At 36.7% G+C, this 16,231-nt stretch overlaps 1 protein-coding gene across 2 annotated transcripts in view; it reads left to right on the top strand.

The window, feature by feature from the left end:
* Positions 1–16,231, top strand: part of GUCY1A2 (guanylate cyclase 1 soluble subunit alpha 2) — a 431,189-nt gene that overhangs the window by 312,544 nt on the left and 102,414 nt on the right. Inside the window, exon 8 of one of the 2 annotated variants that reach the window (XM_027095675.1) lies at positions 4,652–4,687. The exons of the other annotated variant lie outside the window; for it this stretch is intronic. Coding sequence (XP_026951476.1) covers positions 4,652–4,687 — 36 coding nt within the window. The remainder of the gene's footprint in view (positions 1–4,651; positions 4,688–16,231) is intronic. 2 annotated transcript variants of the gene reach the window in all.

The raw sequence follows: 16,231 nt of genomic DNA, 5'->3' as shown, positions 1-16,231 counted from the left end.
AGTGTTAATCCTTTGGTAGTTGGCTTCTCCACATTACAATGGATCTTGTAGGATAGCAGTCTTAAAACTTATCTCATGTGGTGTTACATGGGTGTCATATGAAATGAAATTTTGGTGATAAAGTAACTTTGGGAAGTGCCTACTACATGAGGATTTGCAAAGCACTTTTAAGATTCTGAAAAGTCTCAAGGTTAAAAAATTCATTCAATTTTTTAACCCAGTATTTCCCAGTATATTATATCGTAAAACTTTTTCTGGTATTTGAAAGACAGTGATTATGTATTTGCACAACTCAGTTTGAAAAGAGGATTCTAACTAGAGTGCCATTTAGTTACTTCCTAGGTGCCCAAACATTCTTTTTTTCTATGATGCTTTCTTTTCCTTCTAAGTTCCCTTGGAAAACTCTCTCTTCAGACAACAAACCTTCCTTTTCTGGATAATTTTGTAGTAGGGAATAACAAATCTGGCTCCATGTTTGATGTGTTTCTTTTACTTTATCCTTTGTATTCTATTGCTTCAGCTACAAGTTAATCACTGAAAGGATGTTGCCTATAGCTTAAAGTATACATAATGGCCTACCTCCTGGAACCCTGCCCCCCATGCCTCACTGTTAAACTAAAACCTTTGTTTAGTCACAGGAAACATCCTGACCCAGCCCACCTGGCTACAGGAAAGAGGAAATTAACACATCCCCTCCCAGAGTCTGGCTGAAACCAGGAAATGTTTGCAACAAGTTATGACCTTTTTACTTTACCTCCACACCTCTTTGTTCTGTAAAAGAAACTAGCATTCAGAGCCTGGCAAGATGGTTCTCTGGGACATTAGTCTGCCATCTTCTTGGACTCTCTGCTCTCTGAATAAAGTTGTTACCCCTTGTCTCCCAATTCACCGGCCTGCTGTGAGGTAAGAAGTATGATCTTGGACTCAGTAACAATTTCTTTATTCCACCACCAACCTTAATTTCAGTGATGTTAGCTATAACCACAGAATAATGTCTGTTTGTATATGCAAATTTTAAAATGTCACAGTATTGATTCTTGAGTCTTATCTTTTATTTACTTTGACATATCAATGTGTCTATTCAAGTTCCAGAGAGGTGAACTTCCTCTCTTCTTTCTGTTACCGAAATATCGGTTTCCCTGTGCATTGATGCCAAACAGAAATACAGAGACAGATTTTGGAGGAAGAGAGAGATGGGTTTATTTTTCTGCCAGGCAGAAGGGAAGACACAGCAAGCTAGTGCCTCAAGAACTGTGCCCCTCTCCTTCGGGAATAGGAGAAGATTTTATGTCTGGGGTATATGATAAGGATCAAAGTAGTGAAGGTCTTGCATTCTTCTTCCTGCATTATTTCAAGACAGTCATATTGGCCTGTGACCTCTTTTCTGAAATGCAAATGCTACAAAGGGTGATTTTCTACAAGGGAGGGCAGGATGTAATTCACATAGTGTTAAAGAGTAATCAGTTAGCTTTGTGAAGTAAAAATCTAGTTACAGATTAGTAACAGTTTAAAAAAAGAAAAAACTAGGCGTGATTAACTCTTTCAGGCCAGGTTATGTTTTTTCTCTAGCCTGTTCACTGTTCCCTTTATTCTCCTTGTTCTCAGGAGAGGGAAAACTTCACTCCTATTTTAGCTGCAAAAATTTCCCACTGCTAGTTCATTCCCTCCATATCAACAGAGGAAGGGAAACGGGAGTCATTCTTGTCTGGCTGAGGACAAAACTTCAGCTTTGCTCCACTTGACAGACACCAGCTGTCCGGCCCAGTGGCCCATCTATCTCCTATTTCATTTCCCACCTCCATCCAGCAGTGTTTGGATAGGTGTTACAGCTGAATAGACTTGGGTACTGGAAGACTGAGGAGTTTCACTTAGAAGGAGAAAATATAGAGATACATTTTGGTTATTACCTTACTTCCCTGATAATAAGCTTCATTCATTCATTAAAACATCATCTTTAGTTTTATTAGTAGGAGTGCTAGCCATTTGTTGTCTACTCCATTCCAAGCATTATGTTAGAGCATATGTCAATGTTAATTATTTTAGTTCTCACAGCAATCCCCAAAAATATGCCTTGCTTTCCTCACTTTATAAATAAAATAGGCTCAGGTAAAGGAAGTGAATTGCCCCAGTCACAGGGTAATATATGGCAAAGCCAGAAATCAAACCTAGGTGATTTTAGCACAAAGCTTTTTTCCCCCACTATGACCTGCTGCTCTCAATACTGATCATCTTTTAGGAGCAAGGTGCTCCCAGATTTCAGTGGCTTTCACTCATGGCTTCTACTTTATCAGTTCTGTGCCTGAACCTTTAGTCAGAGAGAAATTACTTTTATTCATGAATCTTAACACTGTAGCTATAGATGGAAACTCACCATGTGTTTCCATCATTATCTCTCTAACAGATATTGATAATGACTGTCAAAATAATTGAAAATATACAATCTTGAAAACAAAGTCCTAATAAAAATGGTATAAATTGAAGTTACATTAAATAGTAAGCATATTTGCTAGCCCCAAAATACACCCTTATGGCTGTAATCAGTGCAGAACCACGGTAGGATTTAAGGAATGCTTGAAGAATTTATTGGCAAGCGACAGAATGTGTTACCCAGGTGTAAGATGTCACAATGGCCATAAAGGGCCATAGTTGCAAATATAGTTTATTCTGAGAACAGCTGTGTTGCATATTAAGATAGTAATTACATATGGTTAGTAGTTATTTATTATCTATTGTGTACAGATGGATGAGTAGTTAAGAAGGAAGTATCCATTAGCTTTTGTTGCTATGGAATAAACACTGATTAATGTTCATGCCATATCATAAAAATAATTTTAATATTAAAATCTCAATGCACTGAAATAGTGATATGTAGCAACAAATGGTAATTACAATAAATATTTGATAGGATTTTATTGTTTAAAAATGAGATGCAATTTAATGAGAGATATACTACACAGTGTATTAAAATGGCTAATAAATGTTTTTTAGAAGGTGAAAAACAATTATACAAAACACTTCTCACTTCTTTATTTTAAATTTTTTTTTTTTTCTCACTTCTTTTTAAGAGAGGGAAAGAGCATGTGTGTGTGTGTGTGTGTGTGTGTGTGTGTGTGTGTACATTTCCCAAGAATTGTTGTGATGTTTAGTAAGAGTCTTTTAAGTACAGGTGTCATTAAATAAAAATACAAGAGCTAAATAATTTTCAATATGAATATTGTATTCTAGTAACTTCTGGTCACACTTACCATGAGCTATTTAAAAGGGGTAAAGCTATGCCAAATAATTCAATCCTTCCTTTCCTTTTTAATATATTCTATTAACTCAGTGAATTTGACTCATTTTTCTCTCTCCTTAATCTAGCAATTTTTTATTCTTTTTCTTAATTATTAAGTGTTTTATTAGCATTTTAAATAATTTCATGCAAAGCAATTTACACTCAAGAGCTTAAGAAAAATCCAAAATATTTAGTTAGACAACATTTTTGGAAATGTTAAAGTGGAAGCATGATTTAAAATGTAACAATTTAAGGACAAAGAGAAGTCATTCATTATTCACTTTTGACAATATAAGTGCCTATTGAAATATGGTTTTTGATGAAGTATATAATTAGCTGCTTTTCCATGGACATAAAATGAGTTCTGCCCCTATGCCCCACCACATCATTCTGTGATGGCAAGTTACAATTTTCAAATGTTAGGGAAGTCCTAGCCTCTCTTTTCACTTATTCATATGGGTTCTTGGTTTCTCTTCAAACATCTCCTAAAACAAGTTCATTGTATGACATGACAAAGAAATCTTCCTGCTCATCACCTTTCATAATCATGTCTTTCAAAAAATCCTAAGAAAATGTAAGATCAAAGGATAAGTATGGGGAAAGTGTACAAGATAAGGTTAAATTGTTCAAGTCAACAGTTCTGATAATTTTTTTAAAAAAAAAAACATTTATTTTCATGAGCACACAGGAACATATTTGTTAAATGGAAATTTCCAAGGGGTCTCACATACTCCTCAACTTCCTTGTTTCCTGTATTCTTTTCAATTCTGAGTGATAGCAAACTGTATTTCTTTCACTTAATGCAGTAATGGATGGAAGATAGGTATACTAATAATGTAATAATGATGTATATTGTACATCCATGGTTTTCTTGTTAGTTTATTTCTTTTTTTTTTTTTTTTGTGGTACGCGGGCCTCTCACTGCTGTGGCCTCTCCCGTTGCGGAGCAACAGGCTCCGGACGCGCAGGCCTAGCGGCCATGGCTCACGGGCACAGCCACTCCGCGGCACGTGGGATCCTCCTGGACCGGGGCATGAACCCGTGTCCCCTGCATCGGCAGACGGACTCTCAACCACTGCGCCACCATGGAAGCCCTGTTAGTTTATTTCTAACCTAGTTTCTAAATTAGAACATGATTGGGGTGGATTCTTAAACTAGGGACTTACAAACTAGGTAAGCTTTTATTTTCAGAATGGTATGTTAAACTCTGGATTTTTGTATCTGACTCTGCTCACGTTCATAAATTTAATTCATTTTGACAAACGTTTGCTGAATGCCTAAAATAGTGAAGTACACTATTCTAGGAATTAGATTCTCCATTCAATATTCTGGCATATGCTATATTATGTGAAAAACTAAAGATTAAATATATAATAGTAATGACTATCCCTGACCTCAATGGCTCACAAACTAGTGGGGGAAACAGACATACAAACACATGATTATATGTAAGTGTTGACTGAAAAAAAATGTTTTACTTGGCAGACTTTCTGAGGACTTCAAGTCCAGGAGGCAGCCTCTGAGAATATTTCTGAGGGACTGCTCCAAAGAGACGAGGGAGGAGCCAGGATATATCAGAGTTTTTGCATCAAAGACCAGGTAGTTGGAACATCAAAAGATAACTGTTAAATATTTTTAAATCTCGTTAAGAAATTTAGCATTTTTCTGTATATGGAAAGATGCAAGGGTCTGGGCTCATTGAAATCATTCCTTTGATATGCACCTTAGCACCCTAGATGGGGCAATATCCTGTTCTGTACCATTCTGAGTCCCCTCAGGGTGCATCACTGAGGGTAGCTGCAGTGGCTGAGGACTGGGCAGCTGGCAGCCCATTTGTCTCCACCCTCCGTCTCCATTCCCTCAGTGCTCACTATCAGGGTGGGTGTGGTGGCTTGATACCTACAACATGCTTTGTTTACTGATATGGCAGTCCACATTTTTCATTCATATATGTGAAAAATAAGTATATTGAGAACATATGAAAGATTGAGGGGGACCCAACACAAGTAATCATGAAAAACACCAGCTTATTATTAATACAGAGTAAATGGAGGGTAATGAAGGACAAAAAGTGAGACAGAAACCACATCATGGAATGCTTTGTGGTCAGGTTAAAGAATATGACTTTTTTCAATTGGATTTCAGGTTAAAGAATATGACATTTTTCAATCAGGGAAAAGACCACTCTGGTAGATTTGTGGAATATGAATTTGAAGGGACAAGGTCAGGAACAGAAAGATCAATTTGGAGGTTATTTTGGGGAGTCCTGTAAGAGACAATGCTAGCCTGAACTAAGGGAGCAGTATTAGGGGAGTTGGAGAAGGGTTCAAAAATACATATGAATCTGAATTAACAGAAATTATTATTTGATTAGATGAGGTACACAAAGGGACAAAAGACTGCTTCCAGGATCCTAGCGTGGGTGGGAGCAAGTGAGCAGTGTGATACTGTGACATTAACATGGACCTTTCAAAGATCAAAGGAACATAGTGTACTTTTATTTACTACTTCTTATTATTAAAACCTAAGAAAAACTGTTAGGTTAACAGACAAATAGAAAACAAAACCAAAATTGGATCTTCATGAAAAGAGCACTCTGAAGTTCAGACTAGCTTAAATATCTCTTTACCTATTAAGAATTCATCCATTTGAAATTCTGTGTGCCGTTTTTTTTTCTGCATTTATTGTTTGATTTTGTTGAATGTATTTCAGTAACAATATGAACTGTGATGAAATAACACAAATGACACTCAGTGAAAGACAGTAATTACTAAGTAAGTAATACTAAGTAGATATAGTAGAGTCATTTCTTTTTATCAAATGATAAATCTATTAGTCTGACAGAAGAAAAATGAGCAGCCTTGTTACAATTCAAGTGTCATAATTTTATTCACACTTGTTCACTTAGCGATATGCACTATGTACAAATGAATATTATTCAAATTCATGAAACAATTGTCTAGATTATGAACTAAAAGGATTCAGTGCACTTGATTGTGACATTTTATTTAATGGTAAAATCTATCATGTTTGCAGTAATTGCTTGTGTCTGTAAAATGAGGAGAGGTTACATGCATGTGTTGTCATTATCACCATCGTAAAATTTTTTCTAAATATCTATATGTAGGTGGTGCTAGAAGTACCACTGTTTTGTTAAAAGCACTATATTTCTTTCCTTCAGAGTAATTTGACAATGGTACAAAACTAATCACCTTTAATTTTGGTTCCTCAAATCCTCCTATTTCCAATACTTTCTCTGTTTTTACTAACAAACACCATATCTGAGTCTTTGAAGCTCAATTTCTATAAATATTTTCTATTTTTCTTTTCTTCTCCCACTATAAACAATGCCCTGCCAATCTTTTTAGTGCACTGCCTTTTGATTAATAAAATTGAGTTCTCCCCCATCATGTTCAAGCTCCTGAGCTGCACTGTTCTATATGGTAGCACCAAGCCACATGTTGCGAATGAGCACATTAGATGTACCTATTGCAAACTGAGATGTGCTGTAAATGAAAAATACACACCAGATTTCAAAACGCTTTCTATGAAATAAGGCATATAAAAATCTCAATAGAGAATTTTGCAGAACCAAGATGGTGGAGTAGAAGGACATGCTCTCACTCCCTCTTTTGAGAACACCAGAATCACAGGTAGCTGCTGGACAATCATCAACAGGAAGACACTGGAACTCACCAGAAAAGATACCCCACATCCAAAGACAAAGGAGAAGCCACAGTGAGATGGTAGGAGGGACATAATCACAGCAAAATCTAATCCCATAACTGCTGGGTGGGAGACTCACAGACTGGAGAACACTTACACCACAGAAGTTCACCCATTGGAGTGAGGCTTCACGTCAGGCTTCCCTACCTTGGGGTCCAGCAACGGGAGGAGGAATTCCTAGAGAATCAGACTTTGAAGCCTAGTGGGATTTGATTGCAGGAATTCAACAGGACTGAGGGAAAGAGAGACTCCACTCTTGGAGGGCACACACAAGGTAGTGTGCGCAGTGGGACTGAGGGGATGGAGCAGTGACCCCAGGGGAGACTGAATCAGACCTACCTGCTAGTGTTGGAGGGTCTCCTGCAGAGGCAGGGGGTGGCTGTGGCTCACCGTGGGGACAAGGACACTGGCAGCAGAAGTTCTGGGAAGTACTCTTTGATGTGAGCCCTCCCAGAGTCTGCCATTAGCCCCAACAAAGAGCAAAGGTAGGATCCAGTGTTGGGTTGCCTCAGGCCAAACAACCAACAGGGAGAGAACCCAGCCCCACTCATCAGCAGTCAAGCAGACTAAAGTTTTACTGAGCTCTGCCCAACAGAGCAACAGACAGCTCTACCCACCACCACTCCCTGCCATCAGGAAACCAGCACAAGCCTCTTAGATAGCCTCATCCACCAGAGGGCAGACAGCAGAAGCAAGAAGAACTACAATCCTGCAGCCTGTAGAACAAAAACCAGATTCACAGAAAGATAGGCAAGATGAAAAGGCAGAGGGCTATGTAAAGGTGAAGGAAAAAGATAAAACCCCAGAAAGACAACTAAATGAAGTGGAGATAGGCAACCTTCCAGAAAATGAATTCAGAATAATGATAGTGAAGATGATCTAGGACCTCGGAAAAAGAATGGAGGCAAAGATCGAGAAGATGCAAGAAATGTTTAACAAAGACCTAGAAGAATTAAAGAACAAACAAACAGAGATGAACAATACAATAACTGAAATGAAATCTACACTAGAAAGAATCAATAGCACAATAACTGAGGCAGAAGAACGGATAAGTGACCTAGAAGACAGAATGGTGGAATTCACTGCTGCAGAACAGAATAAAGAAAAAACAATGAAAAGAAATGAAGAAAGCCTAAGAGACCTCTGGGACAACATTAAACGCAACAACATTCACACTATAGGGGTCCCAGAAGGCGAAGAGAGAGAGAAAGGACCAAAGAAAATATTTGCAGAGATTAGAGTTGAAAACTTTCCTAACATGGGTAAGGAAATAGCCACCCAAGTCCAGGAAGTGCAGCGAGTCCCATACAGGATAAACCCAAGGAGAAACACACCGAGACACATAGTAATAAAATTGGCAAAAATTAAAGACAAAGAAAAATTATTGAAAGCAACAAAGGAAGAACAACAACATACAAGGGAACTCCCATAGGTTAAGAGCTGATTTCTCAGCAGAAACTCTACAAGCCAGAAGGGAGTGGCATGATATAAAGAGATGAAAGGGAAGAAAGGGATGAAAGGGAACCTACAACCAAGATTACTCTACCCAGCAAGGATATCATTCAGATTCGATGGAGAAAGAAAAAGCTTTACAGACAAGCAAAAGTTAAGAGAATTCAGCACCACGAAACCAGGTGTACAAAAAATCCTAAAGGAACTTCTCTAAGTGGAAAACACAAGAGAAGAAAAGGACCTACAAAAACAAACCCAAAATAATTAAGAAAATAGTCATAAGAACATATATATCTATAATTATCTTAAATGTGAATGAATTAAATGCTCCAACCAAAAGACACAGGCTTGCTGAATGGATACAAAAACAAGACCCATATATATGCTGTCTACAAGAGACCCACTTCAGACCTAGGGACACATACAGACTGAAAGTGAGGGGATGGAAAAAGATATTCCATGCAAATGGAAATCAAAAGAAAGCTGGAGTAGCTATACTCATATCAGATAAAATAGACTTTAAAATAAATAATGTTACAAGAGGCAAGGAAGGACACTGCATAATGATCAAGGGAACAATCCAAGAAGAAGATATAACAATTATAAATATATATACACCCAACAGAGGAGCACCTCAATATATAAGGTAACTGCTAACAGCTATAAAAGAGGAAATAGATGGTAACACAATAATAGTGGGGGACTTTAACACCCCACTTACACCAATGGACAGATCATCAAAAATTAAAATAAATAAGGAAACAGAAGCTTTAAATGACACAATAGATCAGATACGTTTAATTGATATTTATAGGACATTCCATCCAAACACAGTAGATTACACTTTCTTCTCAAGTGTACCCGGAACGTTCTCCAGGAGAGATTACATCTTGGGTCACAAATCAAGCCTCAGTAAATTTAAGAAAATTGAAATCATATCAACATCTTCTCTATCCTCAATGCTATGAGATTAGAAATGAATTACAGGGGAAAAATGTAAAAAACACAAAAACATGGAGGCTGAACACTACGTTACTAAATAACCAAGAGATCACTGAAGAAATCAAAGAGGAAATCAGAAAATGCCTAGAGACAAATGACAATGAAAACACGACAGTCCAAAACCTATGGGATCCAGCAAAAGCAGTTCTAAGAGGGAAGTTTATAGCTATATAAGCCTACCTCAAGGAACAAGAAAAATCTCAAGTAAACAATCTAACCTTACACCTAAAGGAACTAGAGAAAGAGGAACAAATAAAACAAAAAGTTAGCAGAAGGAAAGAAATCATGAAGATCAGAACATAAATAAATGAAATAGAAACAAAGAAACCAATAGCAAAGATCAATAAAACTAAAAGCTGGTTCTTTGAGAAGATAAACAAAATTGATAAACCATTAGCCAGACTTATCAAGAAAATGATGGAGAGGACTCAAATCAATTAAATTAGAAATGAAAAAGGAGAAGTTACAACAGACACTGCTGAAATAGAAAGCATCAGAAGAGACTACTACCAGCAACTCTATGTCAATAAAATGGACAACCTGGAAGAAATGGAAAAATTCTTAGAAAGGTATAACCTTCCAAGACTGAACCAAGAAGAAATAGAAAATATGAACAGACCAATCACAAGTAATTAAGTTGAAACTGTGATTAAAAATCTTCCAACAAGGGCTTCCCTGGTGGGGCAGTGGTTGAGAGTCTGCCTGCTGATGCAGGGGACACAGGTTCATGCCCCAGTCCAGGAAGATCCCACATACCACGGAGTGGCTAGGCCCGTGAGCCATGGAATGAGCATCTGGAGCCAGTGCTCTGCAACGGGAGAGGCCACAACAGTGAGAGGCCCATGTACCGCAAAAAAAAAAAAAAAAAAAAAAAAAATCTTCCAACAAACAAATATCCAGGGCCAGATGGTTTCACAGGTAACTTCTATCAAACATTTAGAGAAGAGCTCACACCCATTCTTCTCAAACTCTTCCAAAAAATTGCGGAGGCAGGGACACTCCCAAACTCAGTCTATGAGGCCACCATCACCCTGATACCAAAACCAGACAAAGAGACTACAAAAAAAGAAAATTTCAGACCAATATCACTGATGAATATAGATGCAAAAATCCTGAACGAAACACTAGCAAACAGAATCCAACAGCACATTAAAAGGATCATACACCATGATCACATGGGATTTACCCAGGGATGCAAGGATTTTTCAATATATGCAAATCAATCAATGTGATACACCATATTAGCAAACTGAAGGATAAAAACCATATGATCATCTCAATAGATGCAGAAAAAGCTTTTGACAAAATTCAACACCGATTAATGAATAAAAACTCTCCAGAAAGGGGGCATAGAGGGAACCTACCTCAACATAATAAAGGCTGTATATGACAAACCCACAGCAAGCATCATTCTCAATGGTGAAAAACTGAAAACATTTCCTCTAAGAACAGGAATGAGACAAGGAAGTCCACTCTCACCACTATTATTCAACATAGTTTTGGAAGTCCTAGCCACAACAATCAAAGAAGAAAAAGAAATAAAAGAATACAAATTGGAAAAGAAGAAAGAAAACTGTCACTCTTTGCAGATGACATGATACTATATGTAACAGAATCCTAAAGATACCACCAGAAAACTACTAGAGCTAATCAATGAATTTGGTAAACTTGCAGGATACAAAATTAATGCACAGAAATCTCTTGCATTCCTATACACTAATGAACAAAAATCTGAAAGAGAAATTAAGGAAACACTCCCATTTACCACTGCAACACAAAGAATAAAATACCTAGGAATAAACCTACATAGGAAGACAAAAGACCTGTATGCAGAAAACTATGACACTGATGAAAAAAATTAAAGATGATACAAACAGGTGGAGAGATATACCATGTTCTTGGATTGGAAGAATCAATATTGTGAACATGACTATACTACCCAAAGCAATCTACAGATTCAATGCAATCCCTATCAAATTTCCAATGGCATTCTTTACAGAGCTAGAACAAAAAATCTTAAAATTTGTGTGGAGACCCAAAAGACAGCAAATAGCCAAAGCAGTCTTGAGGGAAAAAATGGAGCTGGAGGAATCAGACTTCCTGACTTCAGACTATACAACAAAACTACAGTAATGAAGACAATATGGTACTGGCACAAAAAACAGAAACATAGATCAATGGCGCAAGATAGAAAGCCCAGAGGTAAACACACTCACCAATGGTCAACTAATCTGTGACAAAGGAGGCAAACATATACAAGGGAGAACAGGCAGTCTCTTCAATAAGTGGTGCTGGGAAAACTGCACGGCTACACATAAAAGAATGAAATTAGAACAGTCCCTAACACCACACACAAAAATAAACTCAAAATGGATTAGAGATCTAAATGTAAGACCGGGCACTATAAAACTCTTAGAGGAAAACATAGGAAGAACACTCTGGCATAAATCACAGCAAGATCATTTTGATCCACCTCCTAGAGTAATGGAAATAAAAACAAAAATAAACAAATGGGATCTAATGAAACTTAAAAGCTTTTGCACAGCAAAGGAAACCATAAACAAGATGGAAGACAACCCTCAGAATGAGAGAAAATATTTGCAAACAAATCAACGGACAGAGGATTAATCTCCAAAATATATAAACAGTTCATGCAGCTCAATATTTTAAAAAACCAGCACCCCAATCCAAAAATGGGCAGAAAACCTAAATAGACATTTCTCCAAAGAAGACATACAGATGGCCAAGAAGCACATGAAAAGTTGCTCAACATCACTAATTATTAGAGAAATGCAAATCAAAACTACAATGAGATATCACCTCACACCAGTTAGAATAGGCTTCAACAGAAAATCTACAAACAACCAATGCTGGAGAGGGTGTGGAGAAAAGGGAACACTCTTGCACTGTTGGTGGGAATGTAAACTGATACAGCCACTACGGAGAACTGTATGGAGTTTCCTTAAAAAACTAAAAATAGAATTACCATATGATCGAGCAATCCCACTACTGGGCATATACCCAGAGAAAACCACAATTGCAAAAGACACGTGCACCCCAATGTTCATTGCAGCACTATTTACAACTGCTAGGTCATGGAAGAAACCTAAATGCCCATCGAAAGATGAATGAATAAAGAAGATGTGGTACATATATACAATGGAATATTACTCAGCCATAAAAGGGAACGAAACTGGGTCATTTGTAGAGACGTGGATGGATCTAGAGACTGTCATACAGAGTGAAGTAAGGCAGAAAGAGGAAAACAAATATCATATATTAAGGCATATATGTGGAACCTAGAAAAATGGTACAGATGAACCGGTTTTCAGGGCAGAAATTAAGACACAGTTGTAGAGAACAAACGTATAGGCACCAAGGGGGGAAAGCCTTTGGGGGGGGGGGGATGATGGTGTGATGAATTGGGCAATTGGGATTGACATGTATACACTGATGTGTATAAAACTGATGATTAATAAGAACTTGCTGTATAAAAAATAAATTTTTTAAAAACTCAATAATTTTACATTTGATTACAGCTTGAGATAACAATATTTTGGATATAGTACGTTAAATGTAATATATAATTAAATTATTTTCACCTGTTTCTTCTTATTTTTAATATGGCTACTAGAAATTTTAAATTTTACATGTGGCTCACATTTGTGGCTATATTATATGTCTGTTAGGCAGCACTTCAATAAAGGACCCTAGAGTTAAAGAAGACATGCTTTCCTCTCTGAGGATATGCAACTACAGAGGAAGGTAATTATAATATCATAATATGATGATAAAATCCACAGAAGGGTGTAAAGAGAACACTGAGTTATCGTTTTTGACAGAGCATCTGAGGAAGGATCCATGAAAGAAGTAAATTTGGACCATAATAGGAGGACAGTAATATTAACATTTCACGTAGAGAAAACAACATAAGTAAAGACCTGGCAACAAGAAAGTGTATCACTTCCCTATGGCTAATGATAGAAACTTAAAATCTATCAAGAAAATATTTCATCCCCTCACCAATTCTCCTTAACAGCATCTGTTTCTACTTCCATGCCTACTTTCAGCAAGGAAAGCCCCTCTCAGTGAGGTTGTAGACATAATGCTGGTTTATGACAGATAGAGAGATTGCTACTTCAGTTATGCTGATAAGGAACTCTGAGGAGCTAACCTTTGGTGTTGCTACTGAAATGGAAACGTAAGATGTAACTCACCTGACACCTGAGGTAACTCCAAAAGGGAAATGGACAAAGAAGAATAGAATTCCTAATAGCTTGTCTCCTGAGAATTAGAATATCTTATTGTTCACCATAAAGTATTTGATGAGTGAGGAAAACTGAACAAAATAAAAAGAGGGAGAAAGAAATGAAGGAATTTAGGGGAGGGGAAGGAGGATCAGTTTCCAAAAGAAATATTGTATCGATAAAAAATAGCACATAAGGAAATTAAGAGAGAAGTGAGGGCTATAAATGAAACAGTGAAATGTCTTGCAGGGGGTTGAATTAAGGCTCTGGCATGTGATGCCTTTTGGTTGTGGACAAATTTCTTAATCTCTCTGAGTTTCACTTTTCTGATCTGTAAAATGTATAACAAAATCTTTCATGCAAAGTTATAAGAATTGGAAATAATATTAAACATAGTGTCTGACACCTTGTAGTGTTTAATAAATGTTAGCTATTATATTTGACCACTCTGGTTAACTAATTTTGAATATTTATCTTATCTTGGCTGATTCTCTGGAAGGAATTGTGCTAACTGGTTAAGCCAATCCAAATCTCTCACCTATTATTTTTAAAGGGAAAGTAAAAAGACAATACAAGGAGAATATTTTATTTAATCAATTCTAAAACATGCATTTTACCCTCCTATTTAACATTAGTGAACCTATATTATGTCTTACAGTTAATGGTGTTATACAAATGTCAGTCAGGCTGAGGGAGTTGTTATTGTCTGGGCATATGTAAAGTTGTTATTATTTCTGGTGGCATGCATATACAAATGCAACCTTAGATGTTTAATCTACAAACCATTTAAGGATTATTTAAATAAAAACTATAAGTCCTAGTGATTGCAAACATTCTTTTGCTCATCTTCTGGTAAAAGTTTTGAAGTTTCAACATCAAAGCTTGTTGAAGTGAAACCCCTTAAGAAGTCACAGAGGATAACATAGGTGGGAACATATGGACAACAATAACCAACTTGAAAAGTGACTCAGAAGGCTTAAAGTCTGAAAATTAGGAACTTTTAGAATAAATTCAAATTATTTTGCTCATATTTCTCTTTTTATTGGTGCACAGAGTAAATATGATAAAAATATGTATCTAAATAAGTCTAAAAGAAATATTTTAGTAATTGTTAAAGGGAATTCTAAGAGATATGAAAGCATTATGTTATGGTTCAAGTGCTTATGTTTTTTTCCCTTTTTAATGGTACATAAAATGAACCATGCATTTTATAATTTATGGAGTCTTAGATTCTATGAAATACAGTAGTTTTCAACCAATTGTGAAAGAGAATGAATAAATGAAGGACAGAAAAATATTCTTAGGTTTATAGTACATTCTTAGTATGTTCTAAAGTCATAGCAGGCCAAGGGCAGAACCATGAGGTAAGTAGAGTGTATCTTTAATTTGGGGTCCTTTTGTTCTCTCTCAAATGGAAAAGCAGGTAAGTGTAATCAAAGGGTAAAGGATTTGGAGTGCAAAGACTCTGATTTTAGTTATTGCCCAAATAACTGCTAGGTTTGTGAACTTCTGTGGGTCATAACACCTCTGAGTTTTCTCTGGGGGTAATAATATAACTGCTTTATGTTCTTTCAGAAGATGGTTAATTAAAAAGCACATTAGAAAAGCACTATACAATATTGGTTACAATTAACTGATATTGGTCCTTTTTTGTTGTTGTTTTACAGATAAAAAGGGAACTCAGATTTATTTTTCTAGAGCACATAAAGTGAAGGGAGATTAATATATTGTTATCTATTCTTGCACATAATCATTCAGTTGGCTGAACAGTTATAGTCTACAGGCTACTTGTAGCCAAACATTTCAGTCTCTGGGAGTTAGAGGAATACTCCTCTAGGAGAAGTTGGTGAATGCATTCTCAGGAGAGGACTGATGATATTTCTAAGAGATATTCCCTTATTTCCTCCAGTATTCAAGTTTGGGCATCCCATTGCCAAGATTCTTCCTTCTCCTGGCCCAACATCTTTACTCCTTTTTTTTGGCTGTTAGGGACCAGGTTCCCTGTCCAAGCTCCTCCTCCTTTCCCAGTTAGTGCCCATTGTTAGTCCCCCCATCATTCAGCTACTTGGCGCCCTCATTAGGGAGACATGGTATGTATGTTCTGTATCTCTTATTCCCTCAAAGCCAGTCTTTCTGTGGTTCAGCTTACTAAACAGTTAATATCATAAACTGGATTTAAAATTCATCTTATTTTAATAAAAAATATTACTTTAAAATGATCCTGAAGCAGACTTTTTATAGTCTTAAAGAAGCATTAATGGAAATTGGGAGATATTGCACAAAGGGTAGAGATTTCCAGTTATAAAATTAATGTTGGGGATCTAATGTATAGCATGGTGGATTTAGGTAATAATACTATATCATATACTTAAATGTTCTTAACAGAGTACTGTCATTCCTGGCTACCTGCAAGGGAGTGGTTCCAGGACCCACTTTAAATACAAAATCCGTGGATGTTCAAGTTCCTTATTAAAATGACGTATTATTTGCATATAACCTATGCATGTCCTCTCATATACTTTAAATCATC

The sequence above is a fragment of the Aethalodelphis obliquidens genome, unplaced genomic scaffold, assembly GCF_003676395.1.
Source record: "Aethalodelphis obliquidens isolate GAN/ISIS:26980383/991018 unplaced genomic scaffold, ASM367639v1 scaffold93, whole genome shotgun sequence".
Taxonomy (NCBI): Eukaryota; Metazoa; Chordata; class Mammalia; order Artiodactyla; family Delphinidae; genus Aethalodelphis; species Aethalodelphis obliquidens.
Note: the sequence above shows the minus strand (reverse complement) of the source record. Positions and strands in the feature narration are given on the sequence as shown.